Source organism: Uloborus diversus, chromosome 5 (genome assembly GCF_026930045.1).
Source record: "Uloborus diversus isolate 005 chromosome 5, Udiv.v.3.1, whole genome shotgun sequence".
Lineage (NCBI taxonomy): Eukaryota > Metazoa > Arthropoda > Arachnida > Araneae > Uloboridae > Uloborus > Uloborus diversus.
The window spans coordinates 81084841-81102897 of NC_072735.1; the positions used below are offsets into that span (position 1 = coordinate 81084841).

The following is an 18057-nucleotide window of genomic DNA, read 5'->3' on the forward strand; positions in this document are numbered from 1 at the left end:
AGAAAGAGTTCAAACTAATTTGAAGCCACGGATGCAAATGACAATGTTTTTCGGTACACACGTTTCTCAAAAACAACAAGAGACAACAAGACAGTTCAAAAAGAATAACCAACTTTTTTGGTACTGTACAGAAATGTGAAAATACCTGTGACTTTTTTCACAAACCTGTTTTTTACGAGCACTCGGTTAGAACGAGAAAATCTCACAGTCCCTTCGCGCTCGTTATAAAGGAGTTCGACTGTATACGAAATATTGTTATGCGCTAACAAATTTTTCCCTCCCCCCCCCCTTTTTTTCTCTCCTGCTAAGTCCAATTTCTTTAAACACAAGTAAGTGTCCTTTTTTTTCGATTAGTTATATAACAGTACTTACTTATCTTTGTTGCTCATTTATTTCGGAATAGATAATTTTTCTTTAAAAGCTTTAAGCGGTTGAATGTCCCACAAATAAATGAAGCAACAAAATACTAATAGTCAAGTTTTAGGAATCAAAACCAGCAAAGCTTAAAATTGTTTATTGTGTGAAGTGATAAAAAGGCACCGACGCGGCTGGATAAAATAAACACAAAACGAACAGAATCCAGTCTTCTAAACGGGAAGAAAGGTAATTCTACTCAAATTTTATTCCAAATCTCCTTCCTCATTGCACAAAATATTTTGCTTTACAAATTATTTACTATGCACTCACATGCACTCTTGTTCCGAATGATGTAAACAATAATTGTTATCAAGTACCTTCTCGTTTAAAAACAACCCAGCAATTTATATTTTAAATACAGGATCCTACCCTGGTGTCCAGCATAAAAAACCGAGAAACGAAACTGGTTTCGGGTTCGGAATCGAAAGCAACCGGTTCCCACCATCCGCACCAGCGATGACTTATTACAAATCGCTCTTTGTTGCGCTGTTTTCCTCGCATGTGCATTTGGGAGCCCTTGAAACAAATTGGACCTTATGACGTTTATGAGTTGGAGATCGCTCTGGGGTGCAAACTATTAAGACGGACTCTCTTCTCCTCTGGCCGTACATCAACGGATTAATGGCGCAAATGAGTCATCAAAGGGGCACAAAGTAATGGCGTCGCGTTAATAAGCACTTTGTTTCGCGCCGCGAACAAGGCAGCATTCCAACGGAACGAAATTACATCTCTACATCGAGATCTCTCTCCTAATCAGTTACTATAATTTAAGTTTTGGAACGCAGATAACTGAAGACTGGAAATTTATCTGAACATATCCTGCTTGCAATTCAAGGTAAAGAAAAGTTAGAAGTTTACAGATTTGTTAAAAAAAAAAAAAAAAAAAACTTAAAATAAAGCTTGGTTTCGGGGTAGGAGGATTCTGAGTTGGAGATCTTAAACGCCAGCAGTAGAAGTTGGTTATTTTTCCTCTGACTCTAGTCTAAACCATTTCATTACGGGCATGTTTCTCGTTTTCTTGCAAATTACATCATGGAAATTGTTGCTTTTGATCTTTCGACCATAAACATTAGTCAACTTATAAGATAAACAAACAACTATTTAATTGTACTTCAGCACTAGTTCTCTGAAAAAAAAAAAAAAAGTAGATTTATTGTAAAATCCACCACAATGAAAACCTAATTTTTACTGTCTTTTTTCGCCTCATCCACTTTCTAATAAATACTTGTGTGTCTAAAATAGAAAATTAAGGACAACTATTGCAAAAAGGTTTTTCTTTCAATTGCACAAGTTGCTGGCTTTTTCCCCTCTCGGCTAATGTACTTCTAGAACATTCTGAGATGCAAAAAGGAGATGTGCAGAGATAGTCGAATGGTATGTGGCTACAATTCCTGCGCACAATGAAGAATTTCTCCATACAGCACCCTCGAAGTTGAAGTGTTCGATAGCGGAGAGACGCCACCCCTGGAATTTCGCTGAAAGGTATGCACACAAGAGGAAATCTTACCCAATAATTTTACTTCCTCAGTTGTGCAAGCCTTTCAGTTCCTTTTAAGGAAGATATATAGTCATTCGGGATATTTTTGAAAGACAACTTCGCTATTTTTATTTGCATTTATCACATTCATACTGTAAGCAGGGTCGCCGAGAGCCAAAGCTTGTCCCTTTTCTCTTCGGGCCCCCTACCCCCATAAAACTTGTCAATTTGTTCTCCTCTGAAAGGACGGATTTCTAGTTTCCTGCCACTGATTGTAACTCCGAAACTTGTGAGAAATGTTGTGTAAAATAATTGGTTTCCGTAAAGTAGTGCTTCTTCAAACATTCAAAATTGTCATTTTTCTGGTTCAAAACCTCCCCATTTTAATTTCGTTGCATCACCAGATTTCTATCATTTATTACAGTGCATAAAATGTCCTAATGTAAGACGAAAGATTTCAGAAGCTTCAAATTAGAATGGAGAACAGTGGCTTCCAAACAATTGTTTCAGAATGATTGCATTATAATAGACTAAGCTGTGTGCAGGATTGTCAACATATTTGTAAAATGAAAAGTGTAAACCACGGATACTACCTTGCTAGCAGAATGCAGTTTTGTGATTTTGACAACTTTTTTGTTTTTGAAGATATATGCCACAACGTATGAATTGCAAAGTTTGTTCACTTGTTAAAAATGTTTTCGCTAAATAACTGAGTTGTGCTGATGAAAAATTGATTGCAGTCATTATCATTAAATTTCAAATGAGCTCAGACTCGCAATGACTGGTTATGTTACTTATGACTAGATTTGTAATGTTTCACAAGACGGCATGTGTTTCTTTCGAGTTCTAAGGGAGTTTCTTCTTCACTCAGTAATGGATTCGTTTTTCATTTATCACGTTTGAAAGAGTTTGCTTTCAGTTGCCAAATGCTGTTCCATTACAACATAATGAACTCTTTAAATCCTATCTTTCAGTTGCCAAATGCTGTTCCATTACAACATAATGAACTCTTTAAATCCTATCTTTCAGTTGCCAAATGCTGTTCCATTTCAATATAATAAACTCTTTAAATCCTAGCTTTCAGTTGCCAATTGCTGTTCCATTACAACATAATAAACTCTTTAAATCCTACCGAGATACGTCGAGTCTATTAAGAATTTTTTTTAAAAAATTTCTGAGTCAATAATTCCCGTAACGTATCCCAATCTTAAAAGAAAACATCTTGCAAAACTCGTACTATAAGTGTATCTGAGTTCTTTTTTGTATACCTCAGTATTCTTTTTATTTCGCATAAAATGCTCAATGTTTTCATTTTTTAAAAGCAGGTAGCATTTAACACTGTGCAATTATCTACATAATAAACTTTCTGGTTGATTTTATAATCATAAAATCAGCTATTAATATTTACAATTCAAAACGTACTATGAAACTTCTTTTTTTTTTTTTTTTTTGAAATTGTTTAGTTTGTATACGAAATAATAATTGGCATTTCATCAATTCTTTTAACAAGTTTTCTTTATCTTTTCTTCGAAATGTACCCCTTTTATCCACACCTGGCTGTGGTTATTGTGGTTTTGAAGAAATCAGGGAGTTCTTTGAAATTTGTCGTTGCTTTTTTGCTCGAACCTATTTTACGCGGGACCAAAACCTCTTTCTCATCAGTGATTGTTTGATATCTTCTGTGGTAAGGGTGCTATGTATGCCAAAGACTTGAACATCCCAGACGGCTTGGTCGATGTGAGCTTGGCCGGGAGCCACGATGTTGTGTAGAAGGAGGTGTACTGTGTGACAGCGTTCATGTGAATTTTTTGGATGAAGGTGCGGTGGTTCTAAAATAAGAAAACCAGAGGGTTCGTCCAGATGGATTGATGGCTTCTTTTCATCTGAGAAGAAGGAGAAAATCTCGGTCAAAGATACGATGGTAGCTGATAATATTTTTTACGAGCTTTTGTGATTGAAGACGTTGGAATTTGTACCATTTTGGTGGATGGATATTGACTCCACCTCTTATTTGTAGAAGTTGAGAATACAAAACGGGTGTACAAAGTTCCCACGTTATAAAATAAGGACTACATGATTTGTAGGTTAAGGACGGGTACATTTGTTGGAGGTGACTTTATGCAGAGGTTACACTCTTGCGTAACGGAAAAAATAGTTCTGAAAAAGCATTCAGCCATTAATTATTTTTTGAAAATATATCACCATGGCAACAAAAGTGACACGTCCCAAAAATTAAAAAGCGTACTAATTCTTTATCTAAAACATATATATATATATATATATATATATATATATATATATATATATATATATATATATATATATATATATATATATATATAATAATCTTTCTTACCACAAAAATCCAAATAAGTTAGCCTACATATCTGGAGCGCGGTGGCGTAGAGTAGAAATGATATAACTAATATGTAGCGTTAGGTCATTGCAGAGTGGCGCGAGGACGGCCCGCTCTGAGTACTACCTATCTGGTGGGTGACTCCCATAGTGGATTTATGAGTTCATAAATAAAGTCTTTAATTCTGAAATTTGCTCCCCTTATTTCTTAAATTACGTTTAATCTATCTCATTTCAACTAAAATAGAGCTCAAAATTGTGGTGAAGATTTGGTCACATATGCGTAACATAAAATGAGGCTGTGAGAAGCAAAGTGATGTTAGTGGACAATTTAAAGTTTTGAGTAAATCACGTTTAAAGTTCAGGTCCTTCGTAGGCTTTCATTGATTGTTTTTTCTAAATCATGCTGTAGAGCAGCACCTACTAAGTCTAGTAGTACTATCTCTTGCCCCAAAAGACAGAGAAAAGTTCCACCTTCTATTTACACTGGTTATCTACATTTTTTAAATTTTGTCACTTACATATCTTTACTTTTCACTGCCTCAAATACATTCGAAATTTATACTTGTCTTTTAAATATAACTGTCGTTACACCGCACAAATAAAAATGAGTTCGAAATACATGCTTACATACATCAGTAAGGGAATAAAGTACAATTTTTTTTTCTTCTCGTCCTCCATAACCTCATCGTTAGAAATTTTGTTTTTTATAGAATTTATCACTGTTTTCGTATACAGTGAGGCACTGTTTTTAAGTGTCTCTTTTATACGTTTTCGTCATTTATTCGTTTATTAAATTGGCCCCTGTAGAATTCAATACATATTAACGCAGGGGCGGCAAATAGGGGGGTCAAGAGGGGGCGGTCGCACCCCCAAATTTTTTAAGCAGAATGATAGAAAATGGGTGAATTCTGTTTATGTAAGTCGGAAATCAATGCTCATTAAAAAAATCTCGCTGGTTCTCAGTAACTATTTGTTGAAACTCGACACATTCCCATAATAGAAAAAGTGTTTTTCGTTATTTGGATGATGACTTAGAAATTCACGAAATATTTTTCGGCCTTTTCACGGCTAAATATTTCATACTTGTGTGCCCAGTGTAACGATGGTATGTCCAATATGAGAGGCTCGTGCAAAGTGGTGTGACTGCATGGTTTTCTCAAGCAAATTCCTTGATATTTTACATTCATTTTTACGCTCATTTTTTAAGTGTATATTTATTTAATGAGTGTTCATCGCTTTCTTTTGCTAGAAACACGCTTCAGCTGCTCAATGCATTATCTGCTTTCATAGAAACTTCTTAAAAATGCATGTGCTTATTGAATAAAAAAAGACAAAATATCCTTTATGGGGCTCTATAGTTATGCAATCTCGAAGTGACACAAGATGGTTTTCAAGAGTTAAAACCATAAAAACCTTTCTCTATAACTTCAAAGCAGTGATTTGACGACTATGAGAATTATTGCAAAACGATTCTTTCAATGGTGAAAAAGCTCATGCCCTTCAGCATGTATGACTTCGTTTGAATTTTTATTCAATTTGTTTCTATTGCGGAGAGTGTTTTAAAAATGCTTTACTCTATCAAAACATCTTCAATCCGCCACACTTAATTTTCGGACTATTCAAGCCACAGTTCAATCTACAATTGATCTGTGCGTTCATACTACCATAGTGCAATCTGCAATTGAAATTGAAAATAGATTTTACATAGATGCATATTTCAATCAATGGTGAAAAGTTTTCAAAAAAATTCTTCCTCCAAGCCAATTTAAAAAAAGCGCTAAAAAAAGAAAAATCCACATGATGATGTGAAGTCAAACACTGATTTTTTAATATTTTGTATGAAGTAATAGATTGTTTTTCGAATAAAATTAACACAAGATTTGATGATAATTATTTCTCTGCATGGTTGGCTATATATTATCTGGATTGGATTTTTTGAAAACGAAAAATGTTTCAATTATGAGTAAAATTTTTAGCACTAGGCAAGAAAAATTACAGGCAATATACCGACAGACCGGTTATCACATCCAGAGACTGCAGTTCCGTCCTTGTTGTGGACTCTCCAGCCTGGAATAGTGAATAACAGAGCTGGTGGTAGATGACATCTCATTAAAGCTGAGAGCGCCGGACGAGACTAGATTATTCAATGATGAAAAATTAAGCTCCTCGCAATTTTTGAAGTTGCCTGAGTGATTTTGAAGAGCAAGACATAAAAAGTGTTTTCATACATAACTTTGCTACTTCAATTATTTTTTAACTATTCCAATCAGCTCAGCTGGTAGAGAAAAATTTTTCTTAGGTTAGAGAAATATTTTCGAAGCACAATGGGCAAAAGAAAAAATAAGGAAGAAAAAACCTTTTCTATTTAGCTGTACTGGCAAAACAGCACGACACTGGGCACTGATAGTAAGACGATTCCCTGCTCTTCTGAATTCCAAAAAACATGCATTAAAACTTTTCCCAAAGGTATATAAACTTCAGTATCGAGATGTTTTGTATGATAACTTATTAGAAAATGAATCAAAATTTTAATTGCTTCTAAGCACTAATTTTTATTCATATTAAACCGATTTTATGACCACTTCCTGTTAGCTAATGTGTGTTTGTTACCGCACTGTGGTAATACATATTTAAGCAACTCGACCCCCCAAATTAAAGACTGAAATGCCGCCCCTGTATTAACGTATACCTATTATACGTTTTTTTTATACGTTTTATCATACACTCCCTTCAAAAACGTAAAAGCGGTGCTTCACTGTGTTTCACACCTCCAAAGTGAATTTCACTCATCTAAAAAATGTCGAGGAATCTTTTCACTCCTCGAAATGAAACATAACAAATTCCATCAATAGCTCTGACCATTCTGTACTTGACCACTTTGCTCAGATCCGTCATTTAGGGGGTCAAGAGGGAACTAATGACCCATGGCTTTGAGAGACTGATGTATTCGGAAAAACTTGCATTGAGTATACACCCTATGCCCCCCCCCCTCCGTGGAAAACGTCGTAATGACGGGCCTTCCATTGCAACTAGATAATCTTAAAACTTTGTGCTAAAATTTAGGGAAGAAAAAAAAGTGTGTATCAGAAAAAGCTCGTTTTTGTCGCTTCGAAAAAGTTTGTGAAAAAAGCTTAACAAGTAAATATTTTGGCTTTACATCAGCTGGAAAAACGCAATCTACATTTGCAAACGTTTTCTCCGTCTTTAACGGAACACATGTTCTGTGATAAATGATTGTTTCTCAGAGGCTTACTCCATCCTCTACCACCTTCATTTCTCAACCTCTAATTTCTGTTTTTTTCCCAACATGTATTTCGTTTTATTTTGGCTCTTAACCGCTGTCATCTGGCTGGCACATGAGTTACTTAGCGCGCGTGTCGCATCTTAGTCGTCTATTGGAAAAAAAAAAGAAATCAGTAAAAATTCTTCAAGTTTTGTCCAGGAGGAAAAAAAAACACCTTATCTTTCTTTGGCGTGATAAAAAACGTGTTTTTTTCTATCTCCCCTAACGTATTTTTGTGTTGAAATAATGCATGTCTGTCGGACAGCCGCGGGTGCAAACATTTTTACCAACGTTGGAATAACTCTCAGGGACATGTTGACGCATTTTGGAGTGAGAGACGAAGAAAAAAGAGGGGTAGACTGAAGAGATTGTGTATTTCTCTTGGCGTCGGACACGTTACTTCCATCATTGAGGCTATTCTGTTGGACATTTCCATCCCCTCCTTCCATTGGGTTCCTTCCAGAAGTCTTTTGAGTACATGGGTGGTTCATTGCTTTTGTATTTTATTGATTTATTTTTTGCTTGATGTGTTGCAACCTGAGCCTTGCCAGTGTGCTGACGATTTCTGCACGTGATGCAGAAACTTGGCAAAAGTTGAAGAGTGCAGTAAGTTCTCACGAAGATCATAAACAATAATTTTACAGGCAGTAAGCTATATTCGGATTTTCAAACACATTTTACGCCATTACACGTGTTGATATTTATGCCTTGCTGAAAAGAACTTCTATTTTTGAGTGCGTTGTTAGTTTAACAGACTGTAAAGTTAGTTTTTATTTGTTTTTCTTAAGAAAAATAGAGTCAAAGAGGTTACTAAGTGAGGCTAACGTGTGAATGAACAATTCGTAAAGATGTTTTTTAAAAAAAAAGTAAAATTTCAGTTTTTTTTTTCCTTTTAGATTAATTACCAACAGCAACTTCCTTCGGTACAATTATCCCAAAAAGGAAGAGAAAAAGACTGAATTATGTGTTTTTCTATTGGTTAGTAGTGCTCATGAATGGATAGCTGCTTTTTTTTTTTTTTTTGAATGATTGGACAAATTCATAATGCTGCAGTTTTGACTAGACTCGATTATCAATTCTTGTTAATGAAATTGAGTTAAAGTGTTGATTTTCTGTTTAGGCTACCCTACTTGCTCTGCCGTGGTGTCAATTTGCCAGGAACAAACTTTATAATCATTGCCAAAAATAAAAATAATACAATAAATTCTCAACCTGTGACTTGGTTCTAAAAAGACCTTGTCAGTTTTTTGATTATTTGAGTTATTGATCACAAAATATTATACTTGATCGGCTGTTTTAGTTCTAAAATGTTCTACTCCAAATAACAAGTAGAATGCTTTCTTTTTTATTGACTTTTAATAACATCTAATCTTATTGGGAGTACATGAAGTACACCGCCAACTCAGTCATTCCAGCCGAGGACTGCAGTTTCGTGCTTTGGGGGTGCACACACTCATTGGGAGTGTTTTTGAATTCAGTTAGAAAAGGGCTTTTGACTTGCAATAGACGATTTTGACTATGCTCCTTTCAGAACCGAACCACAGAAATAATCTGCAATTGATGAAAACGGAAATTAAAACTAATCCGCCCCTTCGATTGCAGCCCTCTTATTCCACATCGCTCAAACTTATTCCTACTCCAACCCTTCTCCACGTGCTAAGGAAAATGAACCTGTTTTATGTCATCTAAGTCGACTGCTTACGCCTTCCAGCAGTGAAATGGTCAATGAATCCAACAGGTCCCTCGTGGATTGTAATATTTGTGCGTTCACAATCCATCACTCTGGAGGTTCCTCCCCATAAATCATCACTCTGACGGAAGCGATGCAACGTGAGCCTTCCCCTCGCACTCGCTGGATTTCCCATCTACCAGGTGGCAATATCAGGCAGACACTGTAGGTCAAGCAGCTCAAGTTGACTTGGTGATTCATGTCTTCAGCGCTGGACGAAGTTGGGTTCTCTCAGGGGAGTTGGAACTTTTTTTTTTCGACTAGAAAAAAATCTTATTTTGAAATGAGACCTTTTGTTTTTTTATTTTATAGGACTATGTGAAACGCACTCGATAGAATCAAACGATGTGTGTGTGTTGTACACGAAAATTCCAAATGTTTCTCCAAACAATTTGAAACTAGAGCACTCATATACTCAGAAATTTGATCTCTCTCTCACATACCAATAAATTTGATGTATATCTCTTTTTCTCATATACTCAGAAATTTGACGGCTATCTCTTTTCTCTTATATGCTCAAAAATTTCATCTCTCTCTCTCTCTCTCATATATTCAGAAATTTGACGTCTCTCCCTGATATACTAAAAAATTTGACTCCTCTCTTTCACCTCATACACTACTCAGAATTTTCATCTCTTTCTCTCTCTCTCTCCATATACACAGAAATTTGACGTTTCTCTCTCAGACACCAAAACTCGACTTCTCTCTGCTCTCTCTTTCTCTTTCATACACTTAGAAATCTGACTTCTCTCTTTCTCTCTCTTATATGCTCAGAAATTTGACTATCGCAGTTTATCTCTTGCTATCTTTATCATACATTCATAAATTTTAAGTATCTCTCTTATATACTCTGCAATTTGACATATTTCTCTTTTTCTCTCAATGCTCAGGAATTTAAAATCTCTCTCAGGAACTTGATGTTGTCTCATATACTCAGGCATTCGACGTCTGTCTCTTTTCTCTTTTATACTTAGAAATTTCATCTCTCTCTGTCTATTTCTCTCTCGTATACTAGGAACTTTGACGTCTCTCCCTGATGTACTCCAAAATTTGACTCCTCTCTCTTTCTCTCTCATACACTACTGAGAATTTTTATCTCTCTCTCTCTCTCTCTCTCTCTTTCATACACTTAGAAATTTGACTCCCTTTCTCTCTCTCAAACTCAAAAATTTGACATTTCAGTTTCTCTCTCTATCTTTCTCATACATTCAGAAATTTTAGGTATTTTTTTTTATATACTCTGCTATTTGACATCTCTCTTATCTCCCTCTCAATTCGGAACTCCAGCGCTCGAATACGCTACCTTGCGGTGATTTATAAAACTGCGTCTGCACCTAAAACATTGCCACGTTGCGCATCACGTGTGTCTGTTGACGTAAACACAGGCAGTTTGTTCTGAGTATTTATTAACGCAATCGATGTGTCTTAGTTTGCTTTCAGCTACAGAAATTAATTCGTCCCTTAGTAGTATTCTCGAGCTTCTCAAAATAATGTTAGTTTTTCTTATTTCTTTCAAAAAAGTATTAAATGGTGGAAGCGTAAACAAGAAAACTCTGGATTAACAAAATTGGATAACGTTATACCAGGTAAAAATTTTTATTGTTTTGTATGAATTTGTAAGAATATGAGTTTTTTTTAATCTTAAATTAATTTAACTAATCATATTTTACAGCAGCATTTAGTTGGAATGGACAGTATGCAAAATATTTTCTTGAATATATTATCGTAGAACAAAATGAATAACCGAGAAAGAATTTACTTTATTCCTTTTATTCTCAGCTGAAAGGTTTCGCCAAATTTGTTTAGGGTTATAGTAGTTTTAGTATTGTGCAAGCAAAGTAGCCTTGGCGAGTTTTCGCGTTTTTAGTTAAACCATTTTTAATTTTTATCATGAGTGGAATAAAATGATAGTAAGATTACAGAATTCGATAAGTAAAAAGAAATAATGGTCAATCAACTGAAAAGAAAACTACCACCATATATAAACTGTGAGTACACATTTTATTTATTTTGTTCTGAGTGAATTTGAATAAATATCAGTTTTTCAATTCGATGAAAAAAAAAACGAACTTAACAACATTGACTGGACACTTTTCTTTAACCTAATTCCACATAAATGATTTAAATAAAATTTGTTACTACAGTATCCTACTGAAATAGACAGTATGCAAATAAATTTTCTTGAAAATATTTATCGCAGAACAGATTGAAAAATCCAGAAAGAACGTTAAGAATTTGAACAATAAAAAATAAAAGTTCGCCAAAAATCTGTTTATAGTGTTATGGTTTTAAAATTATGTGAAAGAATAATGTATCTTGACAAGATTTCGCATATCAGGTAAATTATTTCCATGACGAATGAATTAAATGCATGATTTCTTTGGATATCCAATCATATAGTCATAGAAATAAATTATCTAGTGTTAAACGTTACTCTTGACAGTCTGCCACGTATGTGCACTATGTGACAAAAATGTCAACAAATGCTGGAAATGTCACGAAACTGAACTTACTATGTACTAATGTATAGAAAAAACGGTACAAAATGAAAATGCCGTTCGAAGCGAACCAAAAATTTATGAATTCCGAATTCAACATCGTGAAAATGGCTGCTTCAGAACAACTTACTGTGTGTTCTACATTAATTGTTTACTTTCGTAATACTTTTTGGTTTCTAATCTCTTTCTATATGGGTCAGAATATCCACAAGACTTTGAAAAATCTTTTCAAACGAATAAAGCGAAAAAATCATACATACGAACAAAAATCACAACACTTTTAGCATTTTCTTCGCTACCACATGCGTTTGTTTTAGTTTTCAATTCCGCCATTAAACAGTGACTGCAGTGCCCCCTATAGTTCGTTGGAGTTGCGAATACTCAAGAATTTAAAGTCTCTCTTAGGAATTTGATTTTGTCTCAAAAACTCAGACATTTCACGTCTTTCTCTTTCTCTCATGTACTCATACATTTGACGTCTCTTTCTCATATACTCAGAAATTCGACGTCCCTCTCTCTCTCATATACTCACAAATTTGACGTCTTTCTCTCTTTCTCCTATACTCACAAATTTGACGTATCTCTCTCTCTCTCTCATAGTCAAAAATTTGACTTTCACGAAATAATTTCAACTCATATACTCAGAAACTTAATGTCTTTTCTGCAGCTCTCGCTTGCCTGAAGACGAGAAACTTAAAATATCTAATATATTACTGAAATTTCCTTATGTATGAAAGTTTATTTTTCAACTCGTGTCTTTCGTTAAAAGTAAATGAAGCGTTTCAAAAAAAAAAAAATAATAATAACAATAATAATAGTAATAAAAATAAATAAAATAAACATTAAAAAACCTATGCTGAGTTGAAATTCTATGTTATTATGTGTTTGGAAACTTATGGACATCAGCTTTCAGCAGTTTTAGCTGAAGTAAATTGAGTTAATAACTCAAAATAACAAGAAAGTCTGTATATTAAAAAAAGAGAGAAAAGAACAAGATACAGCCCTTTTGTTAGTCACGATTTCTGTAATTATGTTCCAGTAATGAATATTTAAAAATCTTCAGATCCTGGGGTTTTGTTCTTTAGGCCAAAACGACAGAAATTCGAAAGTGTCGGAATGAATCAGCATTGACGTCCCGAAGCACTTAATTAAATTTGAGGAGTCGTAACTTAATGAAAACAAACTCGTCGTGTTTTTCATTAGTCATATCCTCTGGCGCTTCTCTCTAGTCTTCCTATTGTCAACCTTGAGCTTGTCAAGTGTTCCGAAATAAATTCCGATCTTGCCGAACACACGAGTCGTCCGTTCTAATTTGGAGTAGATCGTAAATCGGACGCTTTCTCCTGCCAACTGTAATTACATGTTCTTTTCTTCGCACTCATGTCAACAAGTGGAGAAAAGAAAAGGTGGCAGAGTGTATTCTTACTTTTGAATTATTGATGACGCGATCTCTCTTTTGCCCAACAGCATTGTAATCGAACTATTATGAAAGGACTACTTTATGGTTTGCGACCGGTACACTGTAGCTTAAATGATTCAAGTACTTGTATAGTTAAGGCAGACGATTTAGATGGCTTTTTTAAACATGAGAGTGAAATAACTGAGTTAGTGCTTTCGTGTTTTAAAGCTTACAAGCCATTATCCAATGTGTTTCCATGCTAATTTAAAAGTTATAAATAAATCACATTCTTTTAATTTTTTTAACGCTGCTGTTATTTTTCAGATTTTCAGTTTGGATATTTGCTTCAGAAGTGACTTTCCGACTCACGTTTCCTATTTTATTTCTGAAACCGAACACCGTTTCTATTTCATGGTTATTTTATTATAATTTTTTTAAAATTTGATCTCATTTTTACAGCGAGATTTTTGCAGTTAAAATGATGCTTATGCCTTTTTTTTTTTTTTGTAAATCCTAGACATAAGTTAACAACCCCACTACAGGATCGTTTGTTAAATAAACAAGTTCCGCAGTGGTATAATTTTCATATCTCCAACTCGTTCCGAATCCAGTGATGCTTTACATTACCAAAACTTACCTGACTAAAATTGGGGCAAACTTAACCTGGCAGCATTGTGAATGATACGCAGATCCTAATAGGGATGCCCCGATGGGAGATCACTGTAATTTTCCAAAAATTTCGTTATTCGACAATTTTTGTCTGACGATTCAGCAAAAATTTTCATCATTTGGCAGAATTTGAAGTTCTATCCGGCACAATTATCATCCTTCAGAAAAATTGGGAGTTCCATTGAGCAAAATTATCATCATTCGGGGAAATTTCGAGCTCCATTCGGTCAAGCTATTATCATTTGGCAAAATTTGAAGTTCCATTCGGCAAATTGGGAATTTTCACCATCCCAAAAATTTCAGTTCGGGACTCCCCTGATCACAGCGTTACGTTGCGACCAGATTAGGTTTGCCTGAACTGTAAGAACTTGATATGACTTCTGTAGTGAATCATTTCCAACAAGTTAAAGAATATGGTAAATGGTTCATCATTTCTAGAGAAATCCCTGATGAATTATTCTGCAACTTTTGTCCCACGAAGAATATGTTGAGCGCACACTTCCATACGGGAATTCATTCATGTGTGCATTTACAAGGGTAGCAACAAATTAAAGATGAAAAATAATAGTTCTGATCATCTTGCATCGTAGAAAGCTACAAAGAGCCTGTAAATCTAACACTGATATTTTTCAAAAACTATGGCAGGGGTCATGGCGCAAACTCCGCCACTCAAATTTTGAGGTTGTTTTGGAAAGCTCTTGTTCTTGGGGGTGATACGTAACTTTTGATTGGTTGAGCTATTGTTCTTGGTGGGGATAGATACCCCATATTAGTCTTTCGTCATTTTTTTATGATTAAATTTAGGTCGTTAATATTATACTCCTCTTTTTCAGCACACGACGTCATTTCCTCAGCGAAGTTGGAACTTAGAGAGCCGCTGGACGCCGTCTCTCTCCGCGGCACCCACGTTGAAGACGAGAAGCCAAGATGGCCCTTCCCTGGGGCCCTGGAATAGAGTTGTGCCAGGGTACTATTCCCTGAATGGATTCCCTGCAAAGACCACTTCGGCGTCCAAGAGCCCTTTATTGGACCCAAGGATAGCTCAAGGTGAGAATTAAATAAATTCTACAGGTGGGCAGTTGTGATGAAAGATAACTAGTCAGTGAAGAAACAGAATCTCCTATTAAAGTTCACAGTAGAGTAAGTCGGAGAAAATGGGAAAAAATCAATCTTTTAACTTTAGACCTTTTACTACCTGCTTGGTGAACTAAGGGATAAAATTTAGTGCAATGCGTTCAATACTATGCTGCCTGAAAGTAATAAGGTACAAAAAATAGTCACTTAATGGATTTTGACAAAGAATGAAGTTCTATAAACCCCAGTGCGTATGCATTTAACCCAAAGACAACAGGGTAGATGAAAACTTGACCCATGAAGTTCAAGTATGTATAGATAACTGACATACACAATCAACAAAGTACCGACAGCCCGATTATAACTCCAGAAACCTAGCTGGGGGGATGGTTATTGACTATTCCAGACTTCTGAGGCCATAACAAGGACAAAACAGCAGCTTCTGGGTGTCTAACCAGGCTATCGGTATGTTGCTTATGTAGTTGTGCCTTAGCCCTGGTTTAAAGGCAGTAACTTACCACTTAATACACAATCAGTTTTTTTTATAGCTTAAACAGTTCTACAGCAAATATACTCGATATACGATTCATAGACAGTATACTACCCGCTTTATTTTCAAAATGTAATCTAAATTCAATTGGAAAATAAAATTCTTCAAAAAGTAAATTCTAAAATATGCATAAAATTTTAATTTATCTTTCAGTCGTATGTCCCAAAAAGATAAGAATGACAAACTTAAGGTAAAAATAAAGTGAAATTCCCAACCAAACGTTTTTAGTAACCTTCTACATGACAAATAAAACTAGTTAACCAACTACTTCGCGTTAATAGATCTGCAAAGGAGGAAAATGTAAGAGCACTAAACGTTGGCGAACATTTTTTTCAGTATCATCATCAATAATGATGCCGCCCAGCGCCTACATAGTTGTTGGAAACACGCGGGATTCTCAAAATAGCTTCCATCTGTCTCGCTTTCATCAATTCTTCAATTGCAAAAATCGCAACAAGTCTGGTAATAGTTTGTTCCCTTTTTCGCCGAGAACGCAGTGATAATAGATTCTTTATAAGCTCAAAACACGTGTCAGTTTTATTTTTATTATTTCGTGCTTTAACTACACAGGATGTTTCTGAACTCTTGGGCAAAATTTTAAGGGGGGGGGGGGGATAGTACACATCTGGACAAACAATGTAATTGCAAAAATAAGGGTTCCAAACGTCTTCCGTAGGAGATAGGCGCCATTAAAGTTTATGGTCCAAAATTTCAAATTGTCATAAAAAAACAGAAAAATTGGTCGATTCGTTTGCGGTTTTCGCTAAACTTATTCTTTTTATCAGTATTTTCTTGAAGATAAATTTTGAATGTTTAGCTTAAAAACTGCCGATAGAGGGTACTTTAGACTTTGGAGTAACGAACAAGTATTTTTACCGCTATTTTGGAATTTCATTGAATGTTTTCTAATGCTTGGACTTAAACCTAAATTTTGAGCTCAAAATCGGAATTGTTGGAAGTGATTAAGTAGCGGAAACTGAACTGTTTTCAAAGGTTGAAATACACTTTGTCACAAAAAAAAAATTATGCATCAAGAATAAATTGAGCTGCAACCAACAAACTCGGCAAGAATGTAGTTTGGTAAGAGATAATTTAAATTTCGTCGCCAGTGACGAAAGTGCGCTATGCAGATACAAGATGCGCAGATAGTTACGGTTGAAAGTGGGAAAGTTTGTGTCCAACGAAACTGTCGAGTTGTAAGAATGCTATTGTGACTCGGACATTTTTAGAGGTATAGGATTAATTGTTGAACTTTTTACTGAGACATACAGTAGGTCTCAGAGAAGCAAGTTAGTTGTACGGCGTATCTGCCGGCTCCTTGATCGGAGCAATATGGTAGTAGCTTAAAGGTAAAAATAAATGAATCACTCCATTGCGGTTGGTTAAAGCATTCTAGAAACATAAATGAGAGCGAAGATCGCACATCATAAAAGTGGCCACTACCGTATCAACAAGGTCTTTAACATTAGTTCCATGCCGTTCAATAGCTTTTAAGAAACTGACGGTATCAAGAAAACAATTCTGAGTAGACTGAAAGACGCTGGTATCTCGAACCGGCGTCCATTGCGATGGTTTGGATTTTCGTCGATTGGATTTTCGCTGCACTAAAATTGGCTGGACTGTGACAGACAGGAGACATATTTTCTTCAACGATGAATCCCGATTTTGTTCCTGTCGTCATAGGTGACCTATTTCACTCCATGTTAGATTGTGTTTTGTCTTGTGTAGTTGCTAGAGGAGGCTGTACAACTTACGGTTTTGTAACCATTCTTGTGTCATAACTTTTTAATAAAACAATCTTTTGTTCTTAATTTGTAATCATTTCCTTATTTTGTCATTGGTCACATTCATTTTAAGTTTCATGAAGATCCCTTTTTTCCTTCTATGTTAAATGTATTTTTTCGTAATAGAGTGTGTTTAAAATTCTAAACACAGTTCAGTTTGCGCGACTTAATCACGCCCAATGCTTTTGATTTTGAGCTAAAAATTTAAGTTTTAAGTCCAAGGGGGGGGGGCATTAGAAAAAAAATGAGATTCAAAAACAGCGGTAAAAAATGGTTGTTCGTTACTCCAAAGTCTAAAGTGCCCTCTAACAGCATTTTTTAAACTACATCTTCAAAATTTATTTTCAAGAAAATAACTGATAAAAAGAATAATTTTAGCGAAAACTGATCTGAGCAATTTCGTTATGTAACGTAATTTATATAATAATATAATTGTATTAACGGACATTCTAGTGTAATTTAATTAGGAACGGAAAGGTGAAATATTGAGAAATTTAACGTGTAAGTTTTTCATAAAATTTCAACATCTTTGAAAATTTTTTCGTTAAATCGTTAAAGTCCATCAACAGCCCCATAAGCATTGTAAGAAAGTGAAGAATAAAAATCGTAACATAAACTAATTTTAGAGGCAGCTGCAAATTCCCAGAACTATTTCTGATACAGCAACAGAGATTGAAACTCGGATAACAGTGCTTTCTCATGACAGGAAGCTGATATCGGAATAATCTGCGCAGTCGTTTAAAGAGAAACCACGGATGTAAACAGCTCTCTGGAAAAGGGTAACTTGAAAAAAGAAAAAAACGAAACTTTCTACCACCG

The 18057-nt window shown here is 35.1% G+C and overlaps 1 protein-coding gene across 2 annotated transcripts in view; it reads left to right on the top strand.

Moving 5' to 3' along the window:
* Positions 1–18057, top strand: part of LOC129223422 (uncharacterized) — a 163971-nt gene that overhangs the window by 93567 nt on the left and 52347 nt on the right. Inside the window, exons 1-2 of one of the 2 annotated variants that reach the window (XM_054858023.1) lie at positions 13453–13575; positions 14664–14877. In XM_054858023.1, the coding sequence (XP_054713998.1) occupies positions 13573–13575; positions 14664–14877 (217 nt within the window). In that variant the 5' untranslated portion in view covers positions 13453–13572. Of the gene's footprint in view, positions 1–13452; positions 13576–14663; positions 14878–18057 lie in introns of those variants that run through there. The other variant, XM_054858022.1, reaches the window with a different exon arrangement.